Source organism: Penicillium concentricum, assembly GCF_028827145.1.
Source record: "Penicillium concentricum strain IBT 3081 chromosome Unknown utg000006l_segment0_segment0, whole genome shotgun sequence".
Classification (NCBI taxonomy): Eukaryota; Fungi; Ascomycota; class Eurotiomycetes; order Eurotiales; family Aspergillaceae; genus Penicillium; species Penicillium concentricum.
The window spans coordinates 2,345,958-2,369,606 of record NW_026622759.1 but is presented as its reverse complement, the minus strand read 5'-3'; the positions used below and the strand labels follow the sequence as shown (position 1 = coordinate 2,369,606).

Sequence of the window (23,649 nt, the reverse complement as noted above, 5' to 3'; positions counted from 1 at the left end):
TAGCGGCGAGAAACCGCCATCTCATAACGATCGCGGCCTGGAGCACAAAGTATGGTTCTCTCTTTGCCCTCAACCTGATAGACTTTCATCCCATCAGTGGCTCTCTTTCGTTGGCATCCCAATCCTGCTGGAACTGCCTCTGATTGTTCTCAACCCAATAGCGGCGTAGCCGTAGGTCGGGAGAGTTCCTGAGATCGTTATACGAAGATGTAGCTTGGCGCACCCATGATCTAACGGCAGGGTTATCTGACCTGCTCAGTCAAAAACTTCATTCCTTGCTGGTAAATTCTCGTCGTGAAACCTCTTCCCAATAGGCGGTACGATGTTGAGATGGCGGCCAGCGGATGAACGGTCCGCAGATGGAGGCAGATATGTGTCGAGGCCCTTGGCAGTGAGGGTTCTGAGCAAACAGGCCATCCACATCTCTAACAGGTTCAATAGACATTGTTCATATCTAGATAGATTCTGTCCTTCGGTTACACCGTTGAATATCGCAAGTATAGCGAACACAGAATACATGTCTTGCGAATCCCAAACGTGATAATGAAGGCTGGGATGTTTTCTGCGATAGAACCTATCATTGTGGTCTGCTATTCTGTTTCCCAGGTCTTTTGCTTGGCCAACTTACAGGCAGATATCTCCGCTCGTCGACCGTAATCTAGTCAAGAGCTTATTAGGAACTGCGGACAAATTCCATGATGAGTATTTTACGAGTGTCAACATTAGCATAACAACAAGGCCTACTAACTATGTACCTACCTAAACCTACATAGGTATGTATATAGCAAGCCGTTGATAGTCACAAATTCTCCGCACCATCACATGATCTGGTTCCATAACTCAGTTGGTTAGAGTGTGGTGCTAATAACGCCAAAGTCGAGGGTTCGACCCCCTCTGGAACCACATTTATTTTTTTCATTCTGTTATTTAGAATCTTTATTCATTTACTTTTTCTTATTTCTTTTTCTAATCAGTCCTAGTGACACTCTCTTTGTTACTTATAGATTTCTTTGATGTTTTAGGCTAGGATCCTCTAGCACATTTGAATTATAAAGGATTAAGGTCCTCTTTACACTACATTTTTAATATACCATGTAATAATTAGCATACTATCGTGTTATGAGAGGTAGTTACTATCAACTAGTCTGAGTATAAGCGTCTTATAAGGATATTATATACTGTGATTCAGAAGGGATCGCATGGTTTGCATTAGACTGGGCGTATCTGTATACTATACTGTGGCTGTACGGCCGCCCAAGTACCACTGCAACTAAGTCAATTCTATGAATTGACTTGTTTATGACCTTTTGGTCTAATGGGCAAATTCTCGGAGAAGTGACCAGCAGATCTTAATATACCCCTAGTGATAAAACTATATAGACTTATACTATATTAGTATATCCTTTTTGAAGTCGGTTATCATATTTTGGTAGCAAATTTATAGATAGTCCCGACCAGTCTTAGAAAAGGTGTACTAAATAGGACAGGCGTGGTATGTGGATTAGGTGATACATATCTAAGAAACAAGGATAGAAAGACTATAGATTCAATAAAAAAATAACAAAAATGATTGTTGGTTCCAGAGGGGGTCGAACCCTCGACTTTGGCGTTATTAGCACCACACTCTAACCAACTGAGTTATGGAACCAGATCATGTGATGCTAATTATTATAATAATACTATGAAGATAAAAATAGATTAATGACTAGTCACTACCTAGTTAGGTAGTACCTAGGAGTTTTAGAAATATTCAGTCGCTATTTAAGCGCCCATCCAATTGGGAAGGCTAAATAGAGAAAGAGGAGCGAAAAAGAAGTGACTTATCATAACAAAAAAATATAAGAATATAAGTAATAAAGAGATTTTCACTAGAACTGATTAGAAAGAAATAAAAAAAAGTAAATGAATAAAGATTCTAAATAACAGAATGAAAAAAATAAATGTGGTTCCAGAGGGGGTCGAACCCTCGACTTTGGCGTTATTAGCACCACACTCTAACCAACTGAGTTATGGAACCATATTGTTGTTGATGGCCAAACTTTTGGTATCATGAACCAAAATCTGGTAATGGGACGTGAAGGTAAGAACATTTTAACGTGCCATTCATTTAAAACATAGTAAATGCGATAAATTACAACTTGATATCTCAACAATAGTTTTCTGCAAGGGTTTTCCTTATTAGGTTAATGTTTTTTAAATGTCATCCAACCTCTTAAGGTGGATTAGAAACATTCTATGACTTTGTGATCGCGATATATATATTTTTAGTTCTCAACAAGGTGATTTTCAATACCATGATACCATAGCATTTTAATATCTTTAATCTCTATATATGGAGTTCAAAATATCCATCAACTGCTATCGACAAAAAAAAGGGACCCAAGAAGAATGTTGAGATTTAAAGTTATGAAACATCACATTTACCATGAGGCTTTGGTGGTGGCCATTCGCATGTGAAATACGTTATATAGTTATGTAGTCCTATGCTCTTTCATTAGTAGAATTCCCTTTGTTGAGTCTCCTGGGTCAGGTAACTCATTGCAGCCTATGGTCTTTGTCTAAAGGTATCGGTGCATGCCTGATGTCTCTTAACTAGTCATTTAGTCATCTAGTTTCTAGTTATCGACTATTGAATCCATCACATTGATGCGATTCCACGATCTCCACAGGTTATGAGACCTTTCTTTTATTGGTTGAATTCGTTTTGACCATCACGCTCCCAAGAGCGATTTCTGTACAGTGTCTTAACCCTTTGATCCAGGGCATCAGCCTTGACCTTTTTGAATACGGGGTCTGCACCTCCGCCCATCCTCACCAGTGGATCCCTCATCAAAGAGTCTTGCATAATTCGTTGAATAGTTCTCTCATCAATAAAATTAATTATCTTTAATCATCATCTCTCATCAAACGAACATATTTCTTCATTATGCCTGAGCCGGGTCCCAATCCCATTACAACCGTGGAGCCAGATGACCAAGCCTTCGAATTACCAGAGAAGGATCATATCAAATTCCAAAAGATGGATATTCTCGAACAATCCAATAAGAATTTTGAGCGCTGGTCCGATATAGTATGATTCATTCATTCTCTCTCCTATGGAAATCAAGAACCAAGCGAGTCATCGACCCTGTGAAATACGCTAGACCTCCCACAACAGACACGAGACAAAAGAAATCGCGTTATTGGTCAATGATGATAGCCGGTTGGCTCTATACTCATATCGACGGTGAATTGAAGGACTGTTTCAAGGCGTCTTAGGGTGATATAGGGGAGATCTTCGCCGATAACATTGTCACGGAGCCCAGGCAGATAATGGGTGGCGATCATAGGGTGACTCAGTAATGGCTTAAAGTTACCAAGTTAGGTAAGATAAAGCGGCCGAGCTTCAGCTCAGCCGAAGATGAACCTTGATTTGTATAGTATCGCCCCAGCACCGTTCTATTTGTTAGTCTTACTGTTGAATGAACCAAGACTTGAATTACCGTCGATCTCATCCATCGAGGAGGATTTTAAAAATAAGGACGTCAAAGATGTCACCATTAGTATGCCCATTCGAGTCTATCGAAAATTGCAGGCCGAGTCGGATAATATTCGACAGAACAGTGGGCAATACAGGACAGCCCCACAAGCCGTCAGGAAGCCTAAAGTGAAAACAGCAGTTACTATCCATGAGCCAGTAATTCACCAGCTCATAAAAAGGAGACCCCGAAGGAAAAACCCAAGGCACCATCAACTTGTCGGCCAGGGGTTTAGGGTATTCCCCTGAAGGGCAAGGAAAAAGGCATCCTCGACCACAAAGAATGTTGAAATTGTGGATACAGAGGATGAGCTCCCAGAAGGTCTTGATATCGACTGTGAAGCTTAGCATTTAGCGAAATAAAAGCCACAAATTTTCAGAGAAGTCCAATTCAGGGAATAAGATGCAGCGTATAGATTCCACATTGACAGTCAAGCTTTAAAGCCTCCTAGACCGAACGGGGAAGTGATATATATCCCAATTATTGATGTTACTACTCGCTACGGTCATAGGTCATAGCATTATAGCCAATAGCAAGGATGAAGTTTCTCCGAAGATGATCCCCTTCTACAAAAGAATAAAACTACAGAATATGGGATTTAACGAGTCGACGGTAAGACGTAATTCAACAATTCTATTCCTTAGGGCAAGGAGGAAGGCATGATTTTCGAGATCGCCCCTTTATATACTACTTAACTTAATAGGGTCGATAAACTTTATAGTGGATTGGATACATAAATAACACCCACAGGACCATAATAATTAACTCAGGATTGCTAGACTATTTATAGCCTTACGCAATTAAGGCGTCAATTTACACTACGAATCAGCTGATGAACCCAAAGACGGGCATCTCCCCATTAACATATTAGTGGGAATTTTTAAATCGTCCAAGACCAAATCCATCATTAGCGCACTTACGTCCTTAGGGTACATTCGCCTATATTCGTATCCCAATAGAGCAAAGGACTCGCTCTCACAAAATGGATCCTAGGGCCTGCGTCTCAAGCAATTTTTTAAGGCCTCAATCGTCAGCTAGGATATCATCCCCATCTCTCCAAGAACGAAAGGCTGCGTTTGAATAGAATTGGAACCAGTCCAGAGCAGAGATAGATAAGTTCAACAGAAGTCAGAAGTGGGAAAGACTAAGTTATTAGGGATTAGACAGTGCATCTTCGATTAGTTCTCCAACACCTACTAGACAAGGGTATAGATATCCGTTCTCAGAATCACCCAAGGGTTCTAGAAGATAACAAAGAGATCCTAATATCCCATCGGCAACAGCCTCTTCAAGGGAAATCAATGGACCTAATCAATATCGTTTACGCTATTACTCCTTCTTCAGAGAGAGAGAATTGTCAACCAAACCCAGATAATAAATTATTTCTATCAGCTCAGCACCTAATCCATTACTTGCTCCACCAACAAGAATATCTACCCGATCCATAAAGGGTATTATGCCGGATCGTTACAAAGACGAGAATCTAAGGCTCCTCAACGTAGATAAACTATCAATTTAGCGTTCTAAGAACAAGAAGACACTCCTAACACAGCAACTGTTGACTAATAATAATGCTTTCCCACCCCCACCGGCGGCAAAGGCAATTACTGATCCGGCTGATTCTACCAAGCCACCGGATAATAGCCCCATTTACCTAGGTATCAGAGACTAGTTATTAATAACATTTTACTTCATATGAGGAACGTCACAATTCTGACCTCCTACAATCAGGCTAATAAGTCATTATTATAGCCCTAGTGAAATAAAGCTGCAGAGCAACAAATGAATGATCTAAATGCCCAGAAAGCATAGACTTTGGATCATTAAGCCCAAGAAAGCGAAGGTCCTTCCTAGCAAATAGGTCTATACCCTTAAACTAGACCATAAACACTTTATCAAGAAGTCCAAAGCTAGATAGGCCGTTTATAGCAAGTTCTAGCAAGTTCCAACAAAAGCAAGATGATTCTAATGTATTTAGAAATAGATAATTACGTAGCAGTAAAATTCTAGCACGTAACTAAGATTTCGCCTTTACTATGCTGATTGTCAAGAAGAGGATGATGCTTTGCTAAGTGGATCGGTTCTCCAGACGAGGCTATTTTATATACAGTCTACTTTCTTGAAGGCATTAGCTCGCTGAATACGTTATAGATGGGTTCCATAACTCAGTTGGTTAGAGTGTGGTGCTAATAACGCCAAAGTCGAGGGTTCGACCCCCTCTGGAACCAGCTCATTTCTTTTTTTTTTCTCAAGATTTTTGTATCTCTCATAGTCCCTCTGTATATTTAATATCTATCATTCATGTTGGTTTCGTCCATTTTCATCGATATTATTATCCTCATCGAAATCTTTATCATTATCGCTGCTTTAAGTGGAACTATAGCTCTGTATTGTGCTCCACCGATGTTAGCGTTAACTGTATTTAGGTCCATCGCATCGTCATTGTTGTTATTGTTCCCCTACGAGTGATTGCGGCTATAGCCGCTGAGCTGCTGTATGATCCTAATGAATTCGTAGTATGTACGTGGAAGGTTGAGCTGTTGAGATAATCGGTTCAGAAGCGAGGTGATGGAATTGCACTTGAACCTTTGGCTTCGTAAAGATGTAAATAGTGAAGGGAGCCGGGGTCTTGTTTAATCGAAAGGAGGTGGTCTTCGGCTTCGTGAATCTCACTTGGTATCTATTGTACACACGGCGAGGTTGATCGAGAATTGTATTTACGTTATGGATGCCGGAACGTGCAGGTAGGATTGCGGTCGTTTCGATTTAAGGATGATGGTAAGGGCGAGTGAGGCTGAAATCGCACTTGAACCTGCTGTCGAAAGGTTGATTGCTGTAGGCGGACTAAGAGCTCGCCTTAGAGGGCTTGAATTGTGGAAGCGAATTCGGCGCTGAGTTCGGCGCGAAGTTGATCCATAATGTTGTTCGTGGCGAGCGAGGTCCAAACTCAGATAGTTGCACTTGCTGAGTTCGGGCTTGGTATTAAAAGATGATGGTGGCGAGCGAAGTCGAAACTTTGATGGTTGCATTTGCTAAGTTGTGCTTACTGTTAAATGTCGTTTGTTATAGATCAAATCCAATGAAAAAGGTAGGTTTAAATAGCCTTGCCACAGCGTACCAAGTGCCTCGAAGTAGTGCAGTTTCACATCTACAATACCCAATGGTAAAGGCTTACTGTGCTATTCATTCTGATCAGGAAGGTGGGTGCTGAACTAGAGTGATACCGAGAAGGTGGAACCTCTATAGGTACAGTTGTGTAAGCACGTGCAGTTCGCCAGTTCTTAGTATAGAGCTTCGTAATAAGTATCTTCAGCATAATGTGACAAGGCAAGCTCATTATAGTAATAAGTCCATTCAACGAGATACTTAAAATGGGGAGAGAAGGAGAGAAGGAGATACTAGATAAACATGTGGGCCCCACTTCCATGGATACCTGAAAATTAGGGTGTCTGAAATCATGTGATCTGAGAGCTCATTAAAATTTAACGGTTAAGATTCTTCGAAGGCACTAATAACTGGTTCCATAACTCAGTTGGTTAGAGTGTGGTGCTAATAACGCCAAAGTCGAGGGTTCGACCCCCTCTGGAACCAGCGTACTTCTATTTTTCTATTTTTCGAGTTTTTAATTCTATCACAGTGTACACAGATACCTGCGGAACCCGACCACTAGTTATAAAATAAGATTAAGTAGGAAGAATTAGGGACTAGTTGCGGGACTAGTAAGACTAGTAATAGCATGTATTACAGCTTAATCCATCCTCTTTCAAGAAGGAATTTAAAGAAATAAAGCCGGTACTACAGAGTATAATAACTGATTATGGAACGACAGCCCTGGCGAGAAGGTCCCCTGCACATGCATGCACGCCACTTTGTTTTTTCTTCCAGTAATGTGAAAACTAATTTATATTAATTGATTGATTGTATGTACCTCTCACCTTTTTCTGTACTTAATAGACTGTATGCATTTGAAAGAATACTGTATTTCAAATTGGTGGCGTGCATGCTTGTGCATTGCAGGGGACTTCTCGCCTGGGCTGTCGTGGTAGGGTAGATATATGTATATAAATTAAATGTATTGTGGTACAGCTATGATCTTCGAATATAATAATTAAAATCCCATGACAATTATAATCGGTTCCATAACTCAGTTGGTTAGAGTGTGGTGCTAATAACGCCAAAGTCGAGGGTTCGACCCCCTCTGGAACCATGATAACTTTTTTGGTCCTTTCTTTGCTTTTTGTACATCCTCCATCTCATTTTTTATATTAAAGAAGAAGCAAAGTGCTCGACGTGCCTAGTATCACCAAGTCGATATAGCTCTGCCGAATAATATGAGATTAATGCCCGAGGCAGAAAGTGGTATTCCAACGCTTAGTTTAGTCATCTTAGCATTGTTCAACCGGGGTTTGAAGTAAACAGTTGTTCGCATTTACCCTTTTACACACAACGAGGATGAAATGGGCTTCTTCAAGCTACGATGCCATTTCTGATCATACAATTCACTAATACCAACCTAGACTGTTGTTACCATGTTAAACTGGTAACCTAGCAAAGATAATCTTCATCAATTATTGAAGTTCGTGGTGATTTCATGGCTTCAACTTTCAGTGTTTCACCAACTGAAGATATAGACGCTCGTTAGATAAATTTATGAAATTATTTTCATATCTACCATTGCCTTTCTCTCGTACGTCCACTCAATATCTGACAGTCAGTTCCACACTTTTATTTCAATCAGCAACACTATCATACACAGGTTATATAGTTTGGTTGTTTAGACTTGATTGATATGAGGGGAACAAATTGTATCTACGATCGATATACCCTACAGAGTATCGTACATACCTCTGTTGTTTGAATAAGAAGCAAAAATACCGACAAAAGAGATAAAGAATATAGAGTAGCAAAAAGCTACGAAATGACAAAAAAATGAAACATGGTTCCAGAGGGGGTCGAACCCTCGACTTTGGCGTTATTAGCACCACACTCTAACCAACTGAGTTATGGAACCGATTATGAATGTTGTAGGAATATTACGCATTATATTCAAATATCATAATTTGATCACTTTCCATAGCACAAGACATATTTCTACTATGTTTTGGAATCAAATTTTTGCTTCCATTTTCAAGGCTTCTCATTGATTGTTGTTGCTGCCCGTCCTATTCCCTTATCAAAATTCGGTTCTCGCTTTAACCTATACATTTATGGTACCAGTATTCGGGGCTAAACCTAAAAGGGCAGAACTAACTTGAAAGGGCAATTCATAGGTCGTTTACAGCCTTTAGGCCACAAATTGTAAGGGGGTATCTTTTGTATAGCAACTCCATACGGAGTGCATAAAAGTAAATAAGCATATGATTTTCTCAAATCTATTAAGGGAAAATAAAACAAAGTTCTAATAGCCTTTAAATCTCTACTAAGGTTAGGTTGATATGTGCATATCAAAGTGTAAAGAGCCCAAATAGGGCAGACATATAAAAGTTTAATCTACTAGTTCAACCAAACCTTCCTAGGTTGTTATTCTATGGATCCAATCCTCATATATCTTTTTAGATTCTCTCCTACATACAGGTATTTTACTATATATCTTATTTTTATGTGTGTAGAATATACCCCTAATCTCTTACCAATTGCCATCCGGTAAGAATTTTACTATCCAGTGGGGCCGGCCAACTCCCCGGACCCGAGTCGCCATGTGTTAGGACTTGGCGCTAAAGTTCCTGTCCCCCGGGACCGGGGCCGGAAAAGTATTAACCAATTCCGTCGGTAAACTAGAAGTGTACGGAATACTCCGTACTGGTAGATATTATCTACGTACTTTTTATGCTTTTTAGGGTATGCCTAGCCTCTTTAGTATGAATTATTTTTTTGACTCAATATAGGTACCACACCTAGATACATCCATGGATGTTTTTCTAAGATACATTGCCAACACCAATTAAACTGCTTGGGGTAATCCTCGCTTGGGAACCCTTGGAAGTCTCCACTAGGACCCAGAAAAATGACTATAAGCCAGCAAATCGCCACTGGGTGGTAATAATATTGTGACAGCCATGGCCGATGGCGTGCTAGCCTGTCGATATTGGCAAGCTCCATAAGCCTGTACTTAACTAACGGGTTCTCCCGTCTGGTTCGAAGTCGACATCTCACTACATACTCTCAAGATGACCGCTCAAACATCACCGGTCGAGAGCATCTCGGCCGAACACGAGAAAAAAACCCCATATGTTCAGGCTACAGGCGATGGAGCGCTCCAATTACTCGAAGCTGGTTCGCCAGGCGCCCTCGATCCCGCGGCATCGAGACGACTACTGCGCAAAATTGATTTGTATATCATGCCACTGATCTGCATCGTATACTTCCTACAATATCTCGACAAAATCGCCATCAGTTATGCCAGCGTCACAGGCCTGCGCGAGTCAGCAAATCTCCAGGGCAACCAATTCAACTGGGTGTCGAGTATCTTCTTTTTCGGCCAGCTCGCGCTCGCCTTCCCCACAATGCGCGTGATGCAATTATTCCCACTCGCAAAATACGTCGCCGTCAACGTCACCATCTGGGGTACCATCCTGGCTTCCATGGCCGCATGCAAGTCCTTCGCCTCCCTGATGGTCTGCCGCACGCTTCTGGGAGCCGCTGAAGCATCCATCATCCCCGCCTGGGTTGTCTTCACCTCGCAATGGTACCGCAAGGAAGAACAGGCTTTCCGCGTCGGATTGTGGTTCTCCATGTGTGGATTTGCACAAATGTTCGGCGGTTACGTCGCGTACGGTGTAGCAACTCACATCGGCGGAGATCCTAATGCCTCCCTGCGAGGCTGGCAGGTTATTTTCCTGATTCTGGGTCTGTTGACCGTGTTGGTCGGCATCCTCTTCTTCTTCTTCTTGCCTGATTCCCCTTTAACAGCGAAATTCTTGACTGTGGAAGAAAAGGCAATGCACGCGGAGCGTCTTCGCGGCAATGGCCAGGGAATCGGAAGCAATGTCTTCAAAAAAGAACAGGTTTACGAAGCCCTTACCGATCCTCACACCTGGCTCTACGCTTTCTGGGTCATGGCGGCAAATGTACCAAACTCCACTGCAACGAGTTTCGGAAACATCATGGTAACGGGCATGGGCTTCACCAAAAACGAAAGTCTTCTGCTCGTCACCCCGATGGGTGCTTATGAGGTTGTGGCGCTGATCGGCCTGACTTATCTCGCAATGAAGACACAGCGCCGACTCTTTTGGTGCATCGTCGGTCATATCCTGGCCATCGTCGGTGCGATCTTGATGGCGACGACCAACAAGGTGCCCGCCCTTATCGGATACTACCTCACTGGAGGTATTCCACTCGGATGGACGACGATTCTTGGTCTCACCAGTACCAATGTCGCTGGCTCGACTAAGAAGATCACCGTGTCCTGCATCCAGACCATCGCCTACACTGTCGGCAACATCATCTCGCCCCAGACCTTCCAGGCCAAAGATGCCCCCGGGTATATGCCGGCCAAGATCTCCATCTGCGTGCTGTATTTCGTTGTCACGCTGGATCTGTGTCTTATCTGGTGGGTGGCGCAGCGGGAGAATCGCCGACGCGACCTGGAGAAGGAGGCATTGGGTGATGCGTACGTTGTTCCAGAGAACAACGCGTTCATGGACCTGACAGACCGGCAAAATCCGGAATTCCGTTATGCGATATGATGGGTTTTTTGCCCTTGCGAATTTATAAAATAGATCCGGGACGTACCCCGCAGGATTCTTAGGATATATCTAAGAATCGAACTAAACTAATACTATTTCAACACTGTATTTTTATCAAAACATTTCCTTTAACTTAGCTCCAGTCCTCTCCAGTAAGTCTATACTCCCCAGGTCTTACCTGATATTTATAATGTAGCACGAGTACGTACGGGGTTGTAAACCCTTCGAAGTCTGCTCACAATAGTTATTTATGCGGGCTACTTTGGCCTTAAATGGCCCCGAAGGTAGCTCACCAACGTGGTGCATAGGCTATCTGCATAATAGACCAAGTCCGCTTTGTTGAAGTATTACAAGATGTGGATTAAATAGGATGAGGCGAAGTGTCTTTTATGTCGGGAGCATTAGGAGGTTACGCGACAGATGGAAAACTAATCAGAAGAGGAAATTCACAGGTCTTTGTACACTACAAATAATAAGGATATATAAGTCGGCTTAGGTAGCAAGTCGCGGAAGTCGAGGGATTGCATACATGAATGTAGAACGGACGCTCAACTCAACCCCATATTCACCTCATCGCTAAGCCCCCATTCCCTTTCCGCCCTTTCTGTCCCACCCGCAGCTCGAGTTGACCACCGGTCAAGATGATCTTGCGAGTTCGCCATCTCCTTCTCGCGTAAACTGGCGCTATCACTAGTTGCTACACTTCCTTCGCGAGCATGAGACGGTCTGCGAGAATTCTTGATGCTGATGGGTCGCGAGGCGTCTGGTCTATCGGCTGCATTAGAGGCATTTGAGCCCGTGGCACGCCCACTGTCAGTGGGTCCGCCAGGGAAGGCCTGGTCTTTGTCCTTGGCACCGCTGAACCAGCGCCGACGGTGGGACTTGGAGGAGGTGGATGGCGCGATGCTTTGTGCGTCGGCGTCATCGTCGTTCTCTCGTTCTTTCTCCCTTTCCAGGGCCTGCGTGAGACCGGAAATCGTTTCTTCGGAGACATTCTTGGTGCCTGGAGGTGAGACTTCCGCCAATTCAGCGTCACGGTACCACTTGCGTCGACGGGTATAGCGATCCCATCCGTCTTGACCGCGGCGACCGTCATTCCACTAGAGTCCCGTTAGAAGATAATATAGCGAAGCAGATAGAGACAAAGCACCAACCTTGTTATCATAGTAGATCCATCCTTCGCCAGTTGACCCCTTCGAGTCTGACTTTCCATTGAAGTTGTCCGCTCCTTCGATGCGCCACTCACTTCCCTCCACCCAGCGCCATTTGGCATCTCCTGTTTGAACATCTGGTAACTCAAAAGTATCTTTGGGATTTACTGGGTTCATATGCTCGTCTGTCCAGGCAGGACGTTCGGCCGGGAACAACGAGTAAGTCCACCCGATACCTAGCCAGCGGCGCTGATTCTCATAGACAACAAACGTGAACCGCACACCTGCGTTATTCCCGCGCCGCCGAGTTGAAATGTTCAAGCCTTGCTTTTGGCCCTGGGCTTGAGCCGGGGCCTTTTGTGGGCTGCTCGGGGTATCGGCGACGGAGAGTCCCGTGGCTGCGGCACAAAGCCGACGCACGGCTCGAGACCGCCACAGAATGACACGAGAGACCCTGGCGGGTCGGGAATGGTAAGTCAAAACAATAGTGCCGACGGCCATGACGACGCGGCGCGTGGTGAGGATGTAGAATGGCGGTAGAGTCAGACCGATCCAGACGGGAGTGACTAGGAGGATGCGGATGAACAGAGCTGTCAGGGCGGGTTTGGTAGTCGCCGATGTAGGAGTGCGCTGCGTGGATAGGAAGTCGGTGAGGTCGAGTAGAGGCTCGAGGAGGATATTGCATCTGGTTGTGAAGATGCGAAGGGTTTCGACTATCTCATCGAGACTCTTTTGATGACGCAGTGAGCTATCTGGGGCAACTTTGGTCTTGTGCTTTTCGCCTGTTGATGTAGTTGACGAGAGAGGCGAGTAACGACGTCCATACATGCCAAGGATCAAGGCGACCACGACCAGGATCGGTCCTGCCCAAAGAATTATGGCATCGCTATATAGCACGATAGTCCAAAAGGTAGCCACCAGCAGAAAGCTCTGCCATGGATCTCCAGATGTCCATGTTAGGAGACCTGCGAATTTATTTAGAGGAAGTAGGAACGGGTGCGAGTAGGCTAGAGCGCGAGTGATGGCCGGGGGTGTGGCCACTAGGAGAGGTGATTTGCGATGTACGATGACACTGGAGCGCTGGCGCGAGGTCAGAGCCGAGCCGGTAATGGTGGTTGGGGAGAAGGCAGCGACCGTCGGAGGTTGAGAGTCCGACTGGCCCTGATCTTGTGCGTTGGTTGAGGGTGCCATGGAGTCTATCCACGGAAGGTTGTCTGTCTTTCCATTAGTGATGTTTCAGGGGAAGTATCAAATATCATACCTAAAGCTGCCATCCAATTACGGACATGTCATAGAGGGACGATCAGCTCATCCCCTGGGATGAGGTGAGGAATTTATATCGTTCGTTATGTTTTCGGTTGAAGATCTGCGGGGAGATCGAAGTTGTGGACATGTGACTCTCGGTATATGGTGAAGGATGATATTCTTTGTCTTATTGTTTTTAGTTCTTTTTGATTTTAATTATTTTTTAAGAAGAGATGACTATATAGATGACAGGAATAAGAACTACTCAATAATTGATTCTTAAATCTCAAATTAGAATGACCTTGCCACCTATACTTACTCTTCTCTATAGAGGCGTGCCTGAAGCTCCCGACGCTAAAACCCGCAGCCGAAATTTTCCCCTTCTCTTCTTTCTTCCTCCAACCTATAACATCGTGATCGCCTCCTCTACGGCACTTTCTCTCAATGGTATGTCTATTGATTTCTTTATTCTTTTCATTCCCAAAATTAAAACTAATAATCTCCTAGGCGCATCGCATCGTCTCTCAAGTCGTCGTGACCGGAGCCCGGGTCTTCGGCCGCGCCTTCGCCGAAGCCTACAAGCAAGCCCAGGCGTCCGGCAAATACGCTGGCCAGCAAAAGGCAGCCGGAAAGTCCACCTCCACCTCGAGTGTAACCGTCGATGAAGCCTGCAAAATCCTGAACGTCAAGCCCCCGGCCTCCGGCGAACAAGACCTCGAACACGTTATGGCCCGATTCAAGAAACTGTTCGACACCAACAACCCCGAAACCGGCGGCAGTTTCTACCTGCAAAGTAAGATTCTGCGTGCACGCGAGCGCCTGGAAATGGAGTTTCGCGAGATCGAGCGCAAATCTGCGATCGACAAGGAATTGAAGGAAGGATGGAACCCCAAGGTCTACAAGGATAAATGAATTCGACAATAAGTGCGGTTCTCCGGTTGTCCAGGCCCTCCGGTTTTCCTACGAGCACATCTACGCTTCCTGCGACAGAAGCCTCCAACCCCAACCGGCTTCTTTGTTTTCGATCTGCTCGTCTTTCTTGTTTTGGCATAGCATGGCGTTTGGGTTGTTGGAGAAAGACGCCTTGATTTTCTAGACTGGGGTCTTTCTCTCTGATATTTTTTAGATGGCCCTTGAATCTCCCCTTGGGTATCATCTCCGGTCGGAAGTGGAAGTTGTTGCCTCCATCTCCGACTTTCTCATCGACCTTTTGGTTGTGTATATCATCTGTGATGCGCGTTTGACCCCCTTCTCCACTCTCACCCGGAAAGGATTCATGTACAATAGCTATATACTTGCATTAACTTGTGTAATGTCCGATCTAGACTTATTTACCATGTATTTTTCTTCCATATGTACTTCCATACATCGGAATCCGCGCTCGACTTTTTTTTTTTTTTTTTTTGCCACCGCCGCCTCAGGAACATCTTCATGTCTTCCAAGATTCTATCAAGGGGCCCAACTAAAACCTCCGAAACAGAAAATTGTAACACAAAGTCGATCAGATTTTGGCCACATGTCCCGATCTGGGCACAATCCCCCGCCATGGCGCAATACGGAGCGGAGCCCGGGGTTCTGTTTTTTTTTCTCGGTGAAAATATAGACACTACACTTACCATTCGAAAAGACTCTACCAATTAACCAATCCATAAGAGAGACATACCTATCAATAGCCTACTCTTGCACATTGACAAAATTGACCTCCCAAACACCATGCGCCCCTCCACCCCACTGTCCGCGGCCCTGCCACCGCTGATAATGGGCACCGCAACATTTAATTCCCAATATAACGCCGACCCATACGCCCTCCCAACAACAGAACTCGTACAGCGCGCATTGTCACGCGGCATCCGCGCCTTCGACACATCCCCCTACTACGGCCCCGCAGAAGAACTTCTCGGCCGCGCCCTCGCAACAGAAACCGTGCAAACAAACTTCCCACGGGAGACATATCACCTCCTCACGAAAGTCGGGCGCGTAGCTGGCTCATCATTCGACTATTCGCCCCAATGGATCAGACACAGCGTGCAGCGCAGTCTGCAACGCCTACACACAGACTACCTGGACGTAGTGTACTGCCACGACGTGGAGTTCGTGACGGCTGGGGAAGTCGTCACGGCGGTGCGGGAGCTGCGTCGTCTGCGCGATGAAGAGGGTGTCCTACGCTACGTCGGTATCTCAGGATACCCAGTCGATGTGCTTAGCGATCTGGCAGAGATGGTTCTCCGTGAGACGGGCGAGCCGCTCGATATCGTTATGTCGTATGCCAACTTCACTTTGCAGAATACGCGACTGCACTCGCACGCCCTGCCCAGGTTGATTGCTGCGGGTGTGGATGTTGTTCCTAACGCGTCGCCGCTGGGTATGGGATTGCTCCGTCGTGACGGTGTTCCAATTGGCTCGATGGGCGATTTCCACCCCGCTCCTAATGCGCTACGGACTGCTATCCGTGGTGCTTCGGACTGTGCTTCGCGACATGGCGAGAAGCTTGAGGTTGTTGCCATTCGGTTTGCGCTGGAGGCGTGGCTGCGTGTTGGTGCGCGGGCTGGCGGTCTCGGTGCACCGCTTGCTCGTGCTCCAGACACTGATCCTGGGTTCTTGTCTGTGGCTAGTATGGGCACGGGAAGGAGGCTTGGTGTCAGTGTTATGGGCGTTAGTAATGTCGCTGAGCTGGATGAGACTTTGCGAGTCTGGCACAGTATCGTTGATGGACTGGAGAATTGGAATGAGGACGACGACGCCTCGTATTTCGATACTAAGTTGATTTCGGCTGGACCGTCGACTCCCAGCCTGGATATTCCGATGGGTGATGTTCCAGCGACGGCGAATATCCTTACGCCCCAGGAGGGCCTTATCACGGACCGTGCCTGGTCTCATACGCGTGGAGTTCATATCTTGCAGCTGGCACGAGAGATTCGGGACATCTTAGGTACAGAGTGGGTTGATTATGTCTGGGCCAGTCCGTCACCAGACTTTGTGAATTCGTTATCTGAGGAGCATGTTGCTGCTTTGCAGAGGATCGAGGCCGAGGAGAGAACAGGACGGAAGCCTCATCTCACTATATCTGATACAGGTATTAATGAGGATGCTATGCTGACACCACCGTCAGATGTGGAAAAGCAGCTTGCATAGGACTAAAATAGGACTTCATGAATGTATCGAGAAACATAGCCCTGGTATCTCCCAATGTTTTCTCATACTTGCTATATGTATTTCCATGGATCTGGGTTAGACGAAGAGTTACAGGCAGGAATCGGGACTCGGCAACACGTGGAGATGGGCTCACCTTCCGAATAAAGACGAGTTCGGCGTGTAATCCCAGGTCCAGTAGCTCCTGATGCCCCAATCCTCTCCCAGATGTCGCATATAGCGCTCTCTGGGTGAGAAGGGAGGCATGGGAAGGAGAGGGAAAACGGAAAAGCAAGAAAGATAAACGCCAACAAACATAGATCCACGTTGGGCGCGAATCCATGATCATCGGGGGGTTCCATTGAAATCACTAACAGTGTCCCATGTTGGGACCAAAGAACTGCAAGAACTAGGTGCTCGTCGAGGGGAAACCGAGAAGGCATTAGACGTTGAGGCGCCGAATCGACTAGAACAGGAGATGAAAACAAGATCATCCAGGGTTTGAAATTGTCGTGGGCTTATCCATATTGAAACTGGATCTCAATCAAATAAGATCGAAAACTCGCTTCAACATTCAGACAGCCCTAATCAATTGTAACCGAGGGACAAGTCAAGACATTCTGGCGAAGTCGAAGTCCGGGAGAGAATCCTAAATAGTAAGTACTTTTTTCGTCTCAAGCTCAAAGAATGTTCATTCTCGATTTTCCACCAGTCATTCGCTGCGCTTCTCGCCATCGAGAGTAGTAGAAGCACACAGTTTTGCCGAAGCACATGCGAAGATATCACCGACCCCCACCAAACCGTCATTGCACACATCCCTCCTTTCTTCCCCGTGCAAATCACCAAACCATTCGAAGTAAGGGGTATCATCGTACAAAATAAAGCATACAAACAGAAACCAAAAGAAAGTCGTTGCGGGCGTGGAGATGGAAACTTAAATTTATGCCGAGGCGAGAAGTTTCTGCTCTCTTCGGTCCAAATCCGCATTCATCTGCTCATCGGTCTCGTAGCCTGCATGGCGGCGAGCTTGGCGAAGGCTGAGGGTGTTGGGTAGCTTCGTGAGGTCGGGCCTCAGGCGTTTAAGCCTGGCAGCACGCTCCTGACATAACTGACGTCTTGTCTCACCCTTGCGAGCTTTGGCAGACTTTGCTTCGGATTCAGGCGCTTCATCAGAAGAAATATCTTCTGGCTCCGATTTCGTGCCCTTCGAATTTCCTTTGGCCTTTTTGGCAGGCTTGCGAGCTGCGGCCGCTGGCACGAGAGAGCGGGCTCCGTCGACAGGAGGGGGAGGAGGAGGAGGGGAAGCTTCGTTAGCAGGAGGGGATCCCGGCGGCGGAGGCGGAGGTGGAGCCTCCCTGTAACGAGCAAACCTCTCTTCTGTCATGAACACCTGACGGAGTTGAAAGCGTTGCTCGATATATTCATCAAAGTTCGCCGCAATGATGGGTTCAAGAATGCTCTTATTCGACCCTTGGACAAGTGCAAGATATTCCATGCGATTCCTCAGGGCAGTTTGGGCATTAGAAAAGGCTCGGAAGATCAACCCAATTTCCTTAGTGCCGCCTGAGATATCGTTGTCTCGGTTATTGGGATCTTCGATTGTGAGACGATCGGGGTTGCCGAAATAATAGCCCTGTTTGACATGATTAGCTGGCTGGTTGACAAAGGCAAACCAGAATTCACTCACCTTGTTGAAATAGCCTGGAGGATCCATCCGGATTGCCAGCCTATCATAGCAGAATTCCTTCCCGTAGAAATTGAAAAAGTCCAACAAGATTGTTGCTAGATTTGGCTGCATATGGCCTTGGGGCAGATGCTGGAGAATACTCGTGACCAAGCAAGTGATGGAGAAACCTCCTAGGCCACCAGTTGGGACCTCGTTGAGGCCACGGATCAACAGGAACTGCTTAATCACAGCCAGGATAACCGGCATCATCGGATACTGAGATTTCCATTTCTGGAATGTCTCGTTGGCGATCAAGCCACTGTCATTGTCGAAAGACAAATCCACGCGCAATCCAGTCAGCTTGTCCACGTACTTGAGAATCGGGACCCGGGCGGAGGCAATGCATTCGATCGAGTTAGGAACAGCAAGATTTGTGCTCTTGAGGAAAGCTGAAAACGCGTAGATTTGACCCTTCCTTTCTCCAAATGTTCGGACTCCCGTGCGTAAAAATGTGTGAGAAAGCAGCACCAAATCAATATCGGCAGTGGGGAGATAGAGACCCGAGGCGAAAGAACCAAAGGCCCGGATCGAAACGTTATGGTAGCGTTGTTGGAATGCAGTCTCCAATCGATTGACAAGGTCTGCACGGACGATATGTTCGAATTCCTGTGGCTTGGCCCAGTGATAGAAGCTGAGAATCTCATTATGCAGCCTGGCTTAAATGTTAGAGAGAAATCGGGAATAGCGCGAAGGATAGTACTGACTGGGTTCCAACGTGCAAGGAAGGCGGGGTGCCCTCGAACCAAGGCGTGCCTGTCTCTGGGGAAAGTGGTCTCCATTGATCGATAACAGAACCATCGTAGTTGAACCTGCTGGCAGGCTTTCCGGTCTTTCGGGAGTACCCTTTGATCTCATCGTCGCGGGTTCGCTTTCGACTCGCAATGGCGGGATCTAGAACGTCCTGGGCCTTGGGGCCTTTAGGAGCATTATCGGGAGCGTTGCTCTGAGAGATTTCTGGTTCAAATGCCATGCCAAGAGAAATGAAGTCTGAGTTTTGCTTGACTGCGTCCGTTTCGTCCGTCTTTGCAGCAATGTCAAGTCTCGCCTTGCGAATCAGCTTAACAACATCCACCCTTTTGTTTGTAGTTTCAGCTGGAGGAGGTAGCGCAGTGTACGGATCAGGGTTCGACCATTTCGGAACAGGAGCAGGAACAGCCTCTTGAGGCCCGTCGAGAGCTACTGCACGTCTCTTACGCGGTCGCTCGGTGTCGGAGTCATCAGACATGTCCATTTCTGCTTCTTCGCTGTCGCTCAAAGTGGAAAGTTCAGCAAATCTGAGTTCAGGCTTAGTCTCAGACTCGCCTTGAAGTCGTTCGGGCGTGCTTTCCCTCTTCGAGGACAATAACGGTCGGTCCGAGGTGGCGGGTTTCTGGTACCGGAAAGTGAACTCGTGTCGTGGATTGGGACGCGAGCCACGATAGTTAGAATTTCCTCTGAACTGGAATGGAGCAAATGGAGCCATTGGAGGCATTTTGAGCAGCTGCAGTTAAGCAGCAAAAATGCAGACGCGTGGAGAAAAAGATGATCAAGAAGCTTCGGATTAGACGCGAAAAAAAGATCCCCGAAAAAGTTGGGAGGGAAGGCGGTGACGGGCATGGTCGCACCTTCCACACGTGCTACTTGGAAGGAAGGTGCACATATATATGGAGTAGGAGTACTATATGAGATGACATTCATAGATTATTATCTTCAGATGTTGACTTTTAATTTTGCTTTGAATAGGCCTTGAGGCCCTCCTCTAGAATATGAATCAAATCATGTTGTATCGCCATCTCAGCAAAACTGACACGACTTGTTACCCATTCCAACCAGTCCTCGGCTCTAGCACCATTTGCCTGGAGCAAGCCCACACTCACATCAATCAGCAGTGGTCGTTCATCGCAATGCCAAAAGGCAGTAGCCCCACAGCAGCCGCAGAATTCTCTGTATACCCCTGGTGAACTTTCATGCCGCTGCATGGTACCTGCACCAAACATAAGTGCTGACCCGTCTGCATTCAAGATGTTGGATTTGGGCACAAATGTCCAGGTCTGAATTGGAAACCCACTGCTCAACCGACAGCTGTTGCAGGTACAAGTTCCTGAAATATATTTTGTATCACCATCTCGCAACCACCATTTGATATCATCAGGATTCGCTCCAGACCCGGAGTAGTATGGAACCAGGAGATCTGGCCATGGCGAGGATGCTTTCAAGGATGACACATCGGGCTTGGTGATATAAAACTCAACTCCTCCACAGAGGCAATGTGCCCGCAAATGCTGGCTTGTTGATGTATATTCCGCCAGGTTTACTGATTCTCGGCTGGGACTCTCGATGCTGGTTGAGGTATGTAACCTGCAGCCTGTGGCGGGAGACTCCGTTCCAGGAAGCAGTGCACTGAGTCCACCGTCACCGGTATCGCTGCTTTGCCAGTGCTCAATCGCTCGGACCGAGGGAACGTCCTTTGCTGCCAACAAACCCGAAGCAACTAGGAACTGTCCAGGCTGCGAGCGAGCAAAGACGTGGGCACCGCATGTCTTACAGAAAAAACGACTAACATGATTGGACTGTTGATACTCCTGGAGCCCATCTAGATTCGGTTCATGCTGGAGAAGATAATACGATGAAGACAGCTGCCCAGTCACCATCCGACAGCTGTTACAATGGCATAATTGGAGTTTGGATTGATCATCAGAGTCCAACTGGATAGATAAGGCTACACTTCCGCATATGCAAGTGATAGAAGTAGTCATGCTTTCGGAATAATTTCGAGATCGCGCGGCTCTCGAAACCAATGCGTTGGCGTAATCAGGTGCAGAAATATGCTCACAATGGAAGTGTAACGTGGGAAGATGCAAATGAGAACTCAGGTCTGACCCTCAGACTCAACATCGGAAAGTCACGAGTATATAAGGTCCCCGCCCATCCCTCTCTCCCTTCCCCCCCCCCCCCCCACCTCGCCTTTTACAACCAACACAAACTCCAAAAGCTTCACCAGTTTTTTTTTATACCACTCCATACAAAATGAGTAAGCACTTCCATCTTTCATGTTTATCTGTGACTTCACGGTCTTGAATAACCGCACTTTTCCTTGGCCTGATTTCTGAAATGGTGGGGGTCATAGCGGGGTTGTCCTTTGTCGTATTTCACCTTTTCTTTCGATACTGACCATGATAGGCGATCACGGATGCAGCTGCGGCTCCTCTTGCCAGTGCCCTGCCGGCTCTTGCAACTGCCCTGTACGTGTTATATTCCTTCCTTCAATGACGTCTGGCTGACCCCTAAATCCGTTTAGAAGAAATAAATCACCCATATGAGAATTCCCGATGATTTGATTTGAACTTTTCAAGGGGATATGAAACATGCAGTGAGACGGAGGATATTTGAGTCGGACAACTTCCGGTTGTGTTCTTCGGGCCTGCACGTCATGTCATAAAATATGTAGGAGCCCTGGCTCGTCATAATGAAGGACATGCAGTTGCTCGATCACTTTTATTCTTTGTAGAGCAAGTACCTTGTGGGCATCAGATTCAGAATTTGGGTCTTTCAGATCGGCATTGGTCAACCTTGGGAGCTCAACAGCCTGTCCGACATACTTAGATACCCGAACCGCCTCCTATGTGGAGATTAGTAGACACACCTAAAATGTACCTACAACATACATCATATGTGGAATCTACAGAGTACCTCGGTACATAGTTATCAACCCACCCATATTAATGCAGACACAGCCTGAGGAAGTAGACCATACGCTCGGAAAGGAAGGAGATGTGCGGGCGAGTCACCGAGAATCATGTTTGATCCAATATCAGGCATCCTTGTCAACCCAACACAGTCCACTTAGTGATCGTCTCGTCACAGTAACCAGAAGGGGAAATGTCCTTCCCGTCTTTCCAAGTACAGATTCTGCTATGTTTTGCCGATGCGGCATTTTCACCTCCAACATCAAACGTTCCAACGAAGTAGATCCCAACACCTGGTACCAGAGTTGAATGCAAGAGATAAAAAGCGGGACTCAATGGTGCACGAGTCCTAGAAGAGTAGTACTGGATCGGAGCCAATCATAATTATGCATGATGCACCTCGGAGAGGGTCTGTGATATGCTCTGGTAGCCTTCAAGCTGCAGCCTCTCCACTTTCTCGTTGTTTTGCTGGCTTGTTTTTGGCTCTCAGTCAGATCCCAAGGAGTCTGTGCCATAGAATAGAGGTCCAAGCGCCGATGTAGGTAGTATACGGTTCTATGCCACGTACACTGTGCAAAGTGACATGCCTTTTAAAGCCCGCGTTATCAGATCTTGCGTCTTGGTATATAATATACACGGTTTTTTCTTTTGAATAGATATCACCAACTGCAATATGGAAAGACATCATCTAAACCCAACCTCAAACCAACCTCGGGGGCTAATACAGTCCCCACAATGCAGGTGCAACTACTAGAGCGTCTCGCCCGTCATACACTTTTAGCAGACAAATACCCCAAAAGCAAGCAAGAAAAACACGAAGGTCGAAACACCTTGGCACGGCTCCACCGGGTGGACATAAACATGCATCTCAGGTAATCGAAAGCTACCAATGAGGCCGGATAGCACCCCTCCTCCAAGGTCCCCAATCCGGCAAACATCGCCTAATAGGCTGCCAGAACGATAGTCAAACCCGAAACCGCTGCAGGCGCCGGAAATTTCATTCCTAACCCTCGCTGAGCATTCTCCATCTTTTCTTTGCATACGTTTACCCTAGTTTGTCCTAGTACTTACAGTCCACATCTGGTACTCCGTACGCATGTTGCACATATTACTGTACCCATGAGATAATACCTAAGAGGCCCGTCCCGAAGTGGATCTAACAAGGCACGCAGATCTACGTCGTACCCGAAACGTGGCCGTCATCGTGGCATGATGATAGAAGGTCTTAATTTTAATTAACACCCTAATAGGGTTGTAATGTTGCTATGTGCTGTCCTATATTTGCTATATTCAATATTTTATACACTATACATGCACATAATAGCTCTTCTATAGCAGTATAATATGATGAAATCCAAGCCCAGTCGAGATTCAAACATATCCATGGAGTATAGGCAAAGATGACCCTATCTAAAAAGCGTAAAAAACGTATGTTATTGCTCCACAAAATGAACCCAGCCCGATTCTTAGTTCTAAGCCAATAGACGAACCATATTATTTCGCAGGAACCCAGCCCGAGCACAATGCAAT

At 46.2% G+C, this 23,649-nt stretch overlaps 8 protein-coding genes across 8 annotated transcripts; 4 read left to right on the top strand and 4 right to left on the bottom strand.

Moving 5' to 3' along the window:
- Positions 1-2,926: 2,926 nt before the first annotated feature.
- Positions 2,927-3,258, top strand: N7517_011113 (uncharacterized protein; the record flags this gene model as incomplete). The annotated part of the gene is made up of 2 exons (XM_056728836.1): positions 2,927-3,070; positions 3,115-3,258. 2 exons carry the CDS (start codon positions 2,927-2,929, stop codon positions 3,256-3,258), a joined length of 288 nt encoding a protein of 95 aa, XP_056574651.1.
- A 2,762-nt stretch (positions 3,259-6,020) lies between these two features.
- On the bottom strand, positions 6,021-6,409 carry N7517_011112 (uncharacterized protein; the record flags this gene model as incomplete). Its single annotated transcript, XM_056728835.1, has 2 exons — positions 6,021-6,198; positions 6,240-6,409. Coding segments are annotated over 2 exons (348 nt in total), but the record flags the coding sequence as incomplete, so codon positions are not given.
- Positions 6,410-9,685: 3,276 nt separating this feature from the next.
- On the top strand, positions 9,686-11,203 carry N7517_011111 (Major facilitator superfamily domain general substrate transporter; the record flags this gene model as incomplete). The annotated part of the gene is made up of 1 exon (XM_056728834.1): positions 9,686-11,203. One exon carries the CDS (start codon positions 9,686-9,688, stop codon positions 11,201-11,203), a length of 1,518 nt encoding a protein of 505 aa, XP_056574649.1.
- Positions 11,204-11,751: 548 nt separating this feature from the next.
- Positions 11,752-13,545, bottom strand: N7517_011110 (PEX28-32 family peroxisomal membrane protein; the record flags this gene model as incomplete). The annotated part of the gene is made up of 2 exons (XM_056728833.1): positions 11,752-12,303; positions 12,358-13,545. 2 exons carry the CDS (start codon positions 13,543-13,545, stop codon positions 11,752-11,754), a joined length of 1,740 nt encoding a protein of 579 aa, XP_056574648.1.
- Positions 13,546-14,043: 498 nt separating this feature from the next.
- Positions 14,044-14,511, top strand: N7517_011109 (import motor complex subunit PAM16; the record flags this gene model as incomplete). Its single annotated transcript, XM_056728832.1, has 2 exons — positions 14,044-14,046; positions 14,107-14,511. 2 exons carry the CDS (start codon positions 14,044-14,046, stop codon positions 14,509-14,511), a joined length of 408 nt encoding a protein of 135 aa, XP_056574647.1.
- An 801-nt stretch (positions 14,512-15,312) lies between these two features.
- On the top strand, positions 15,313-16,731 carry N7517_011108 (D-arabinose 1-dehydrogenase (NAD(P)(+)) ARA2; the record flags this gene model as incomplete). Its single annotated transcript, XM_056728831.1, has 1 exon — positions 15,313-16,731. The coding sequence occupies one exon, from the start codon at positions 15,313-15,315 to the stop codon at positions 16,729-16,731; it is 1,419 nt and encodes a 472-aa protein (XP_056574646.1).
- A 937-nt stretch (positions 16,732-17,668) lies between these two features.
- On the bottom strand, positions 17,669-19,925 carry N7517_011107 (putative topoisomerase family protein TRF4; the record flags this gene model as incomplete). Its single annotated transcript, XM_056728830.1, has 2 exons — positions 17,669-19,106; positions 19,159-19,925. 2 exons carry the CDS (start codon positions 19,923-19,925, stop codon positions 17,669-17,671), a joined length of 2,205 nt encoding a protein of 734 aa, XP_056574645.1.
- Positions 19,926-20,157: 232 nt separating this feature from the next.
- Positions 20,158-21,084, bottom strand: N7517_011106 (GFA family protein; the record flags this gene model as incomplete). The annotated part of the gene is made up of 1 exon (XM_056728829.1): positions 20,158-21,084. One exon carries the CDS (start codon positions 21,082-21,084, stop codon positions 20,158-20,160), a length of 927 nt encoding a protein of 308 aa, XP_056574644.1.
- Between the last annotated feature and the right edge of the window lie 2,565 nt (positions 21,085-23,649).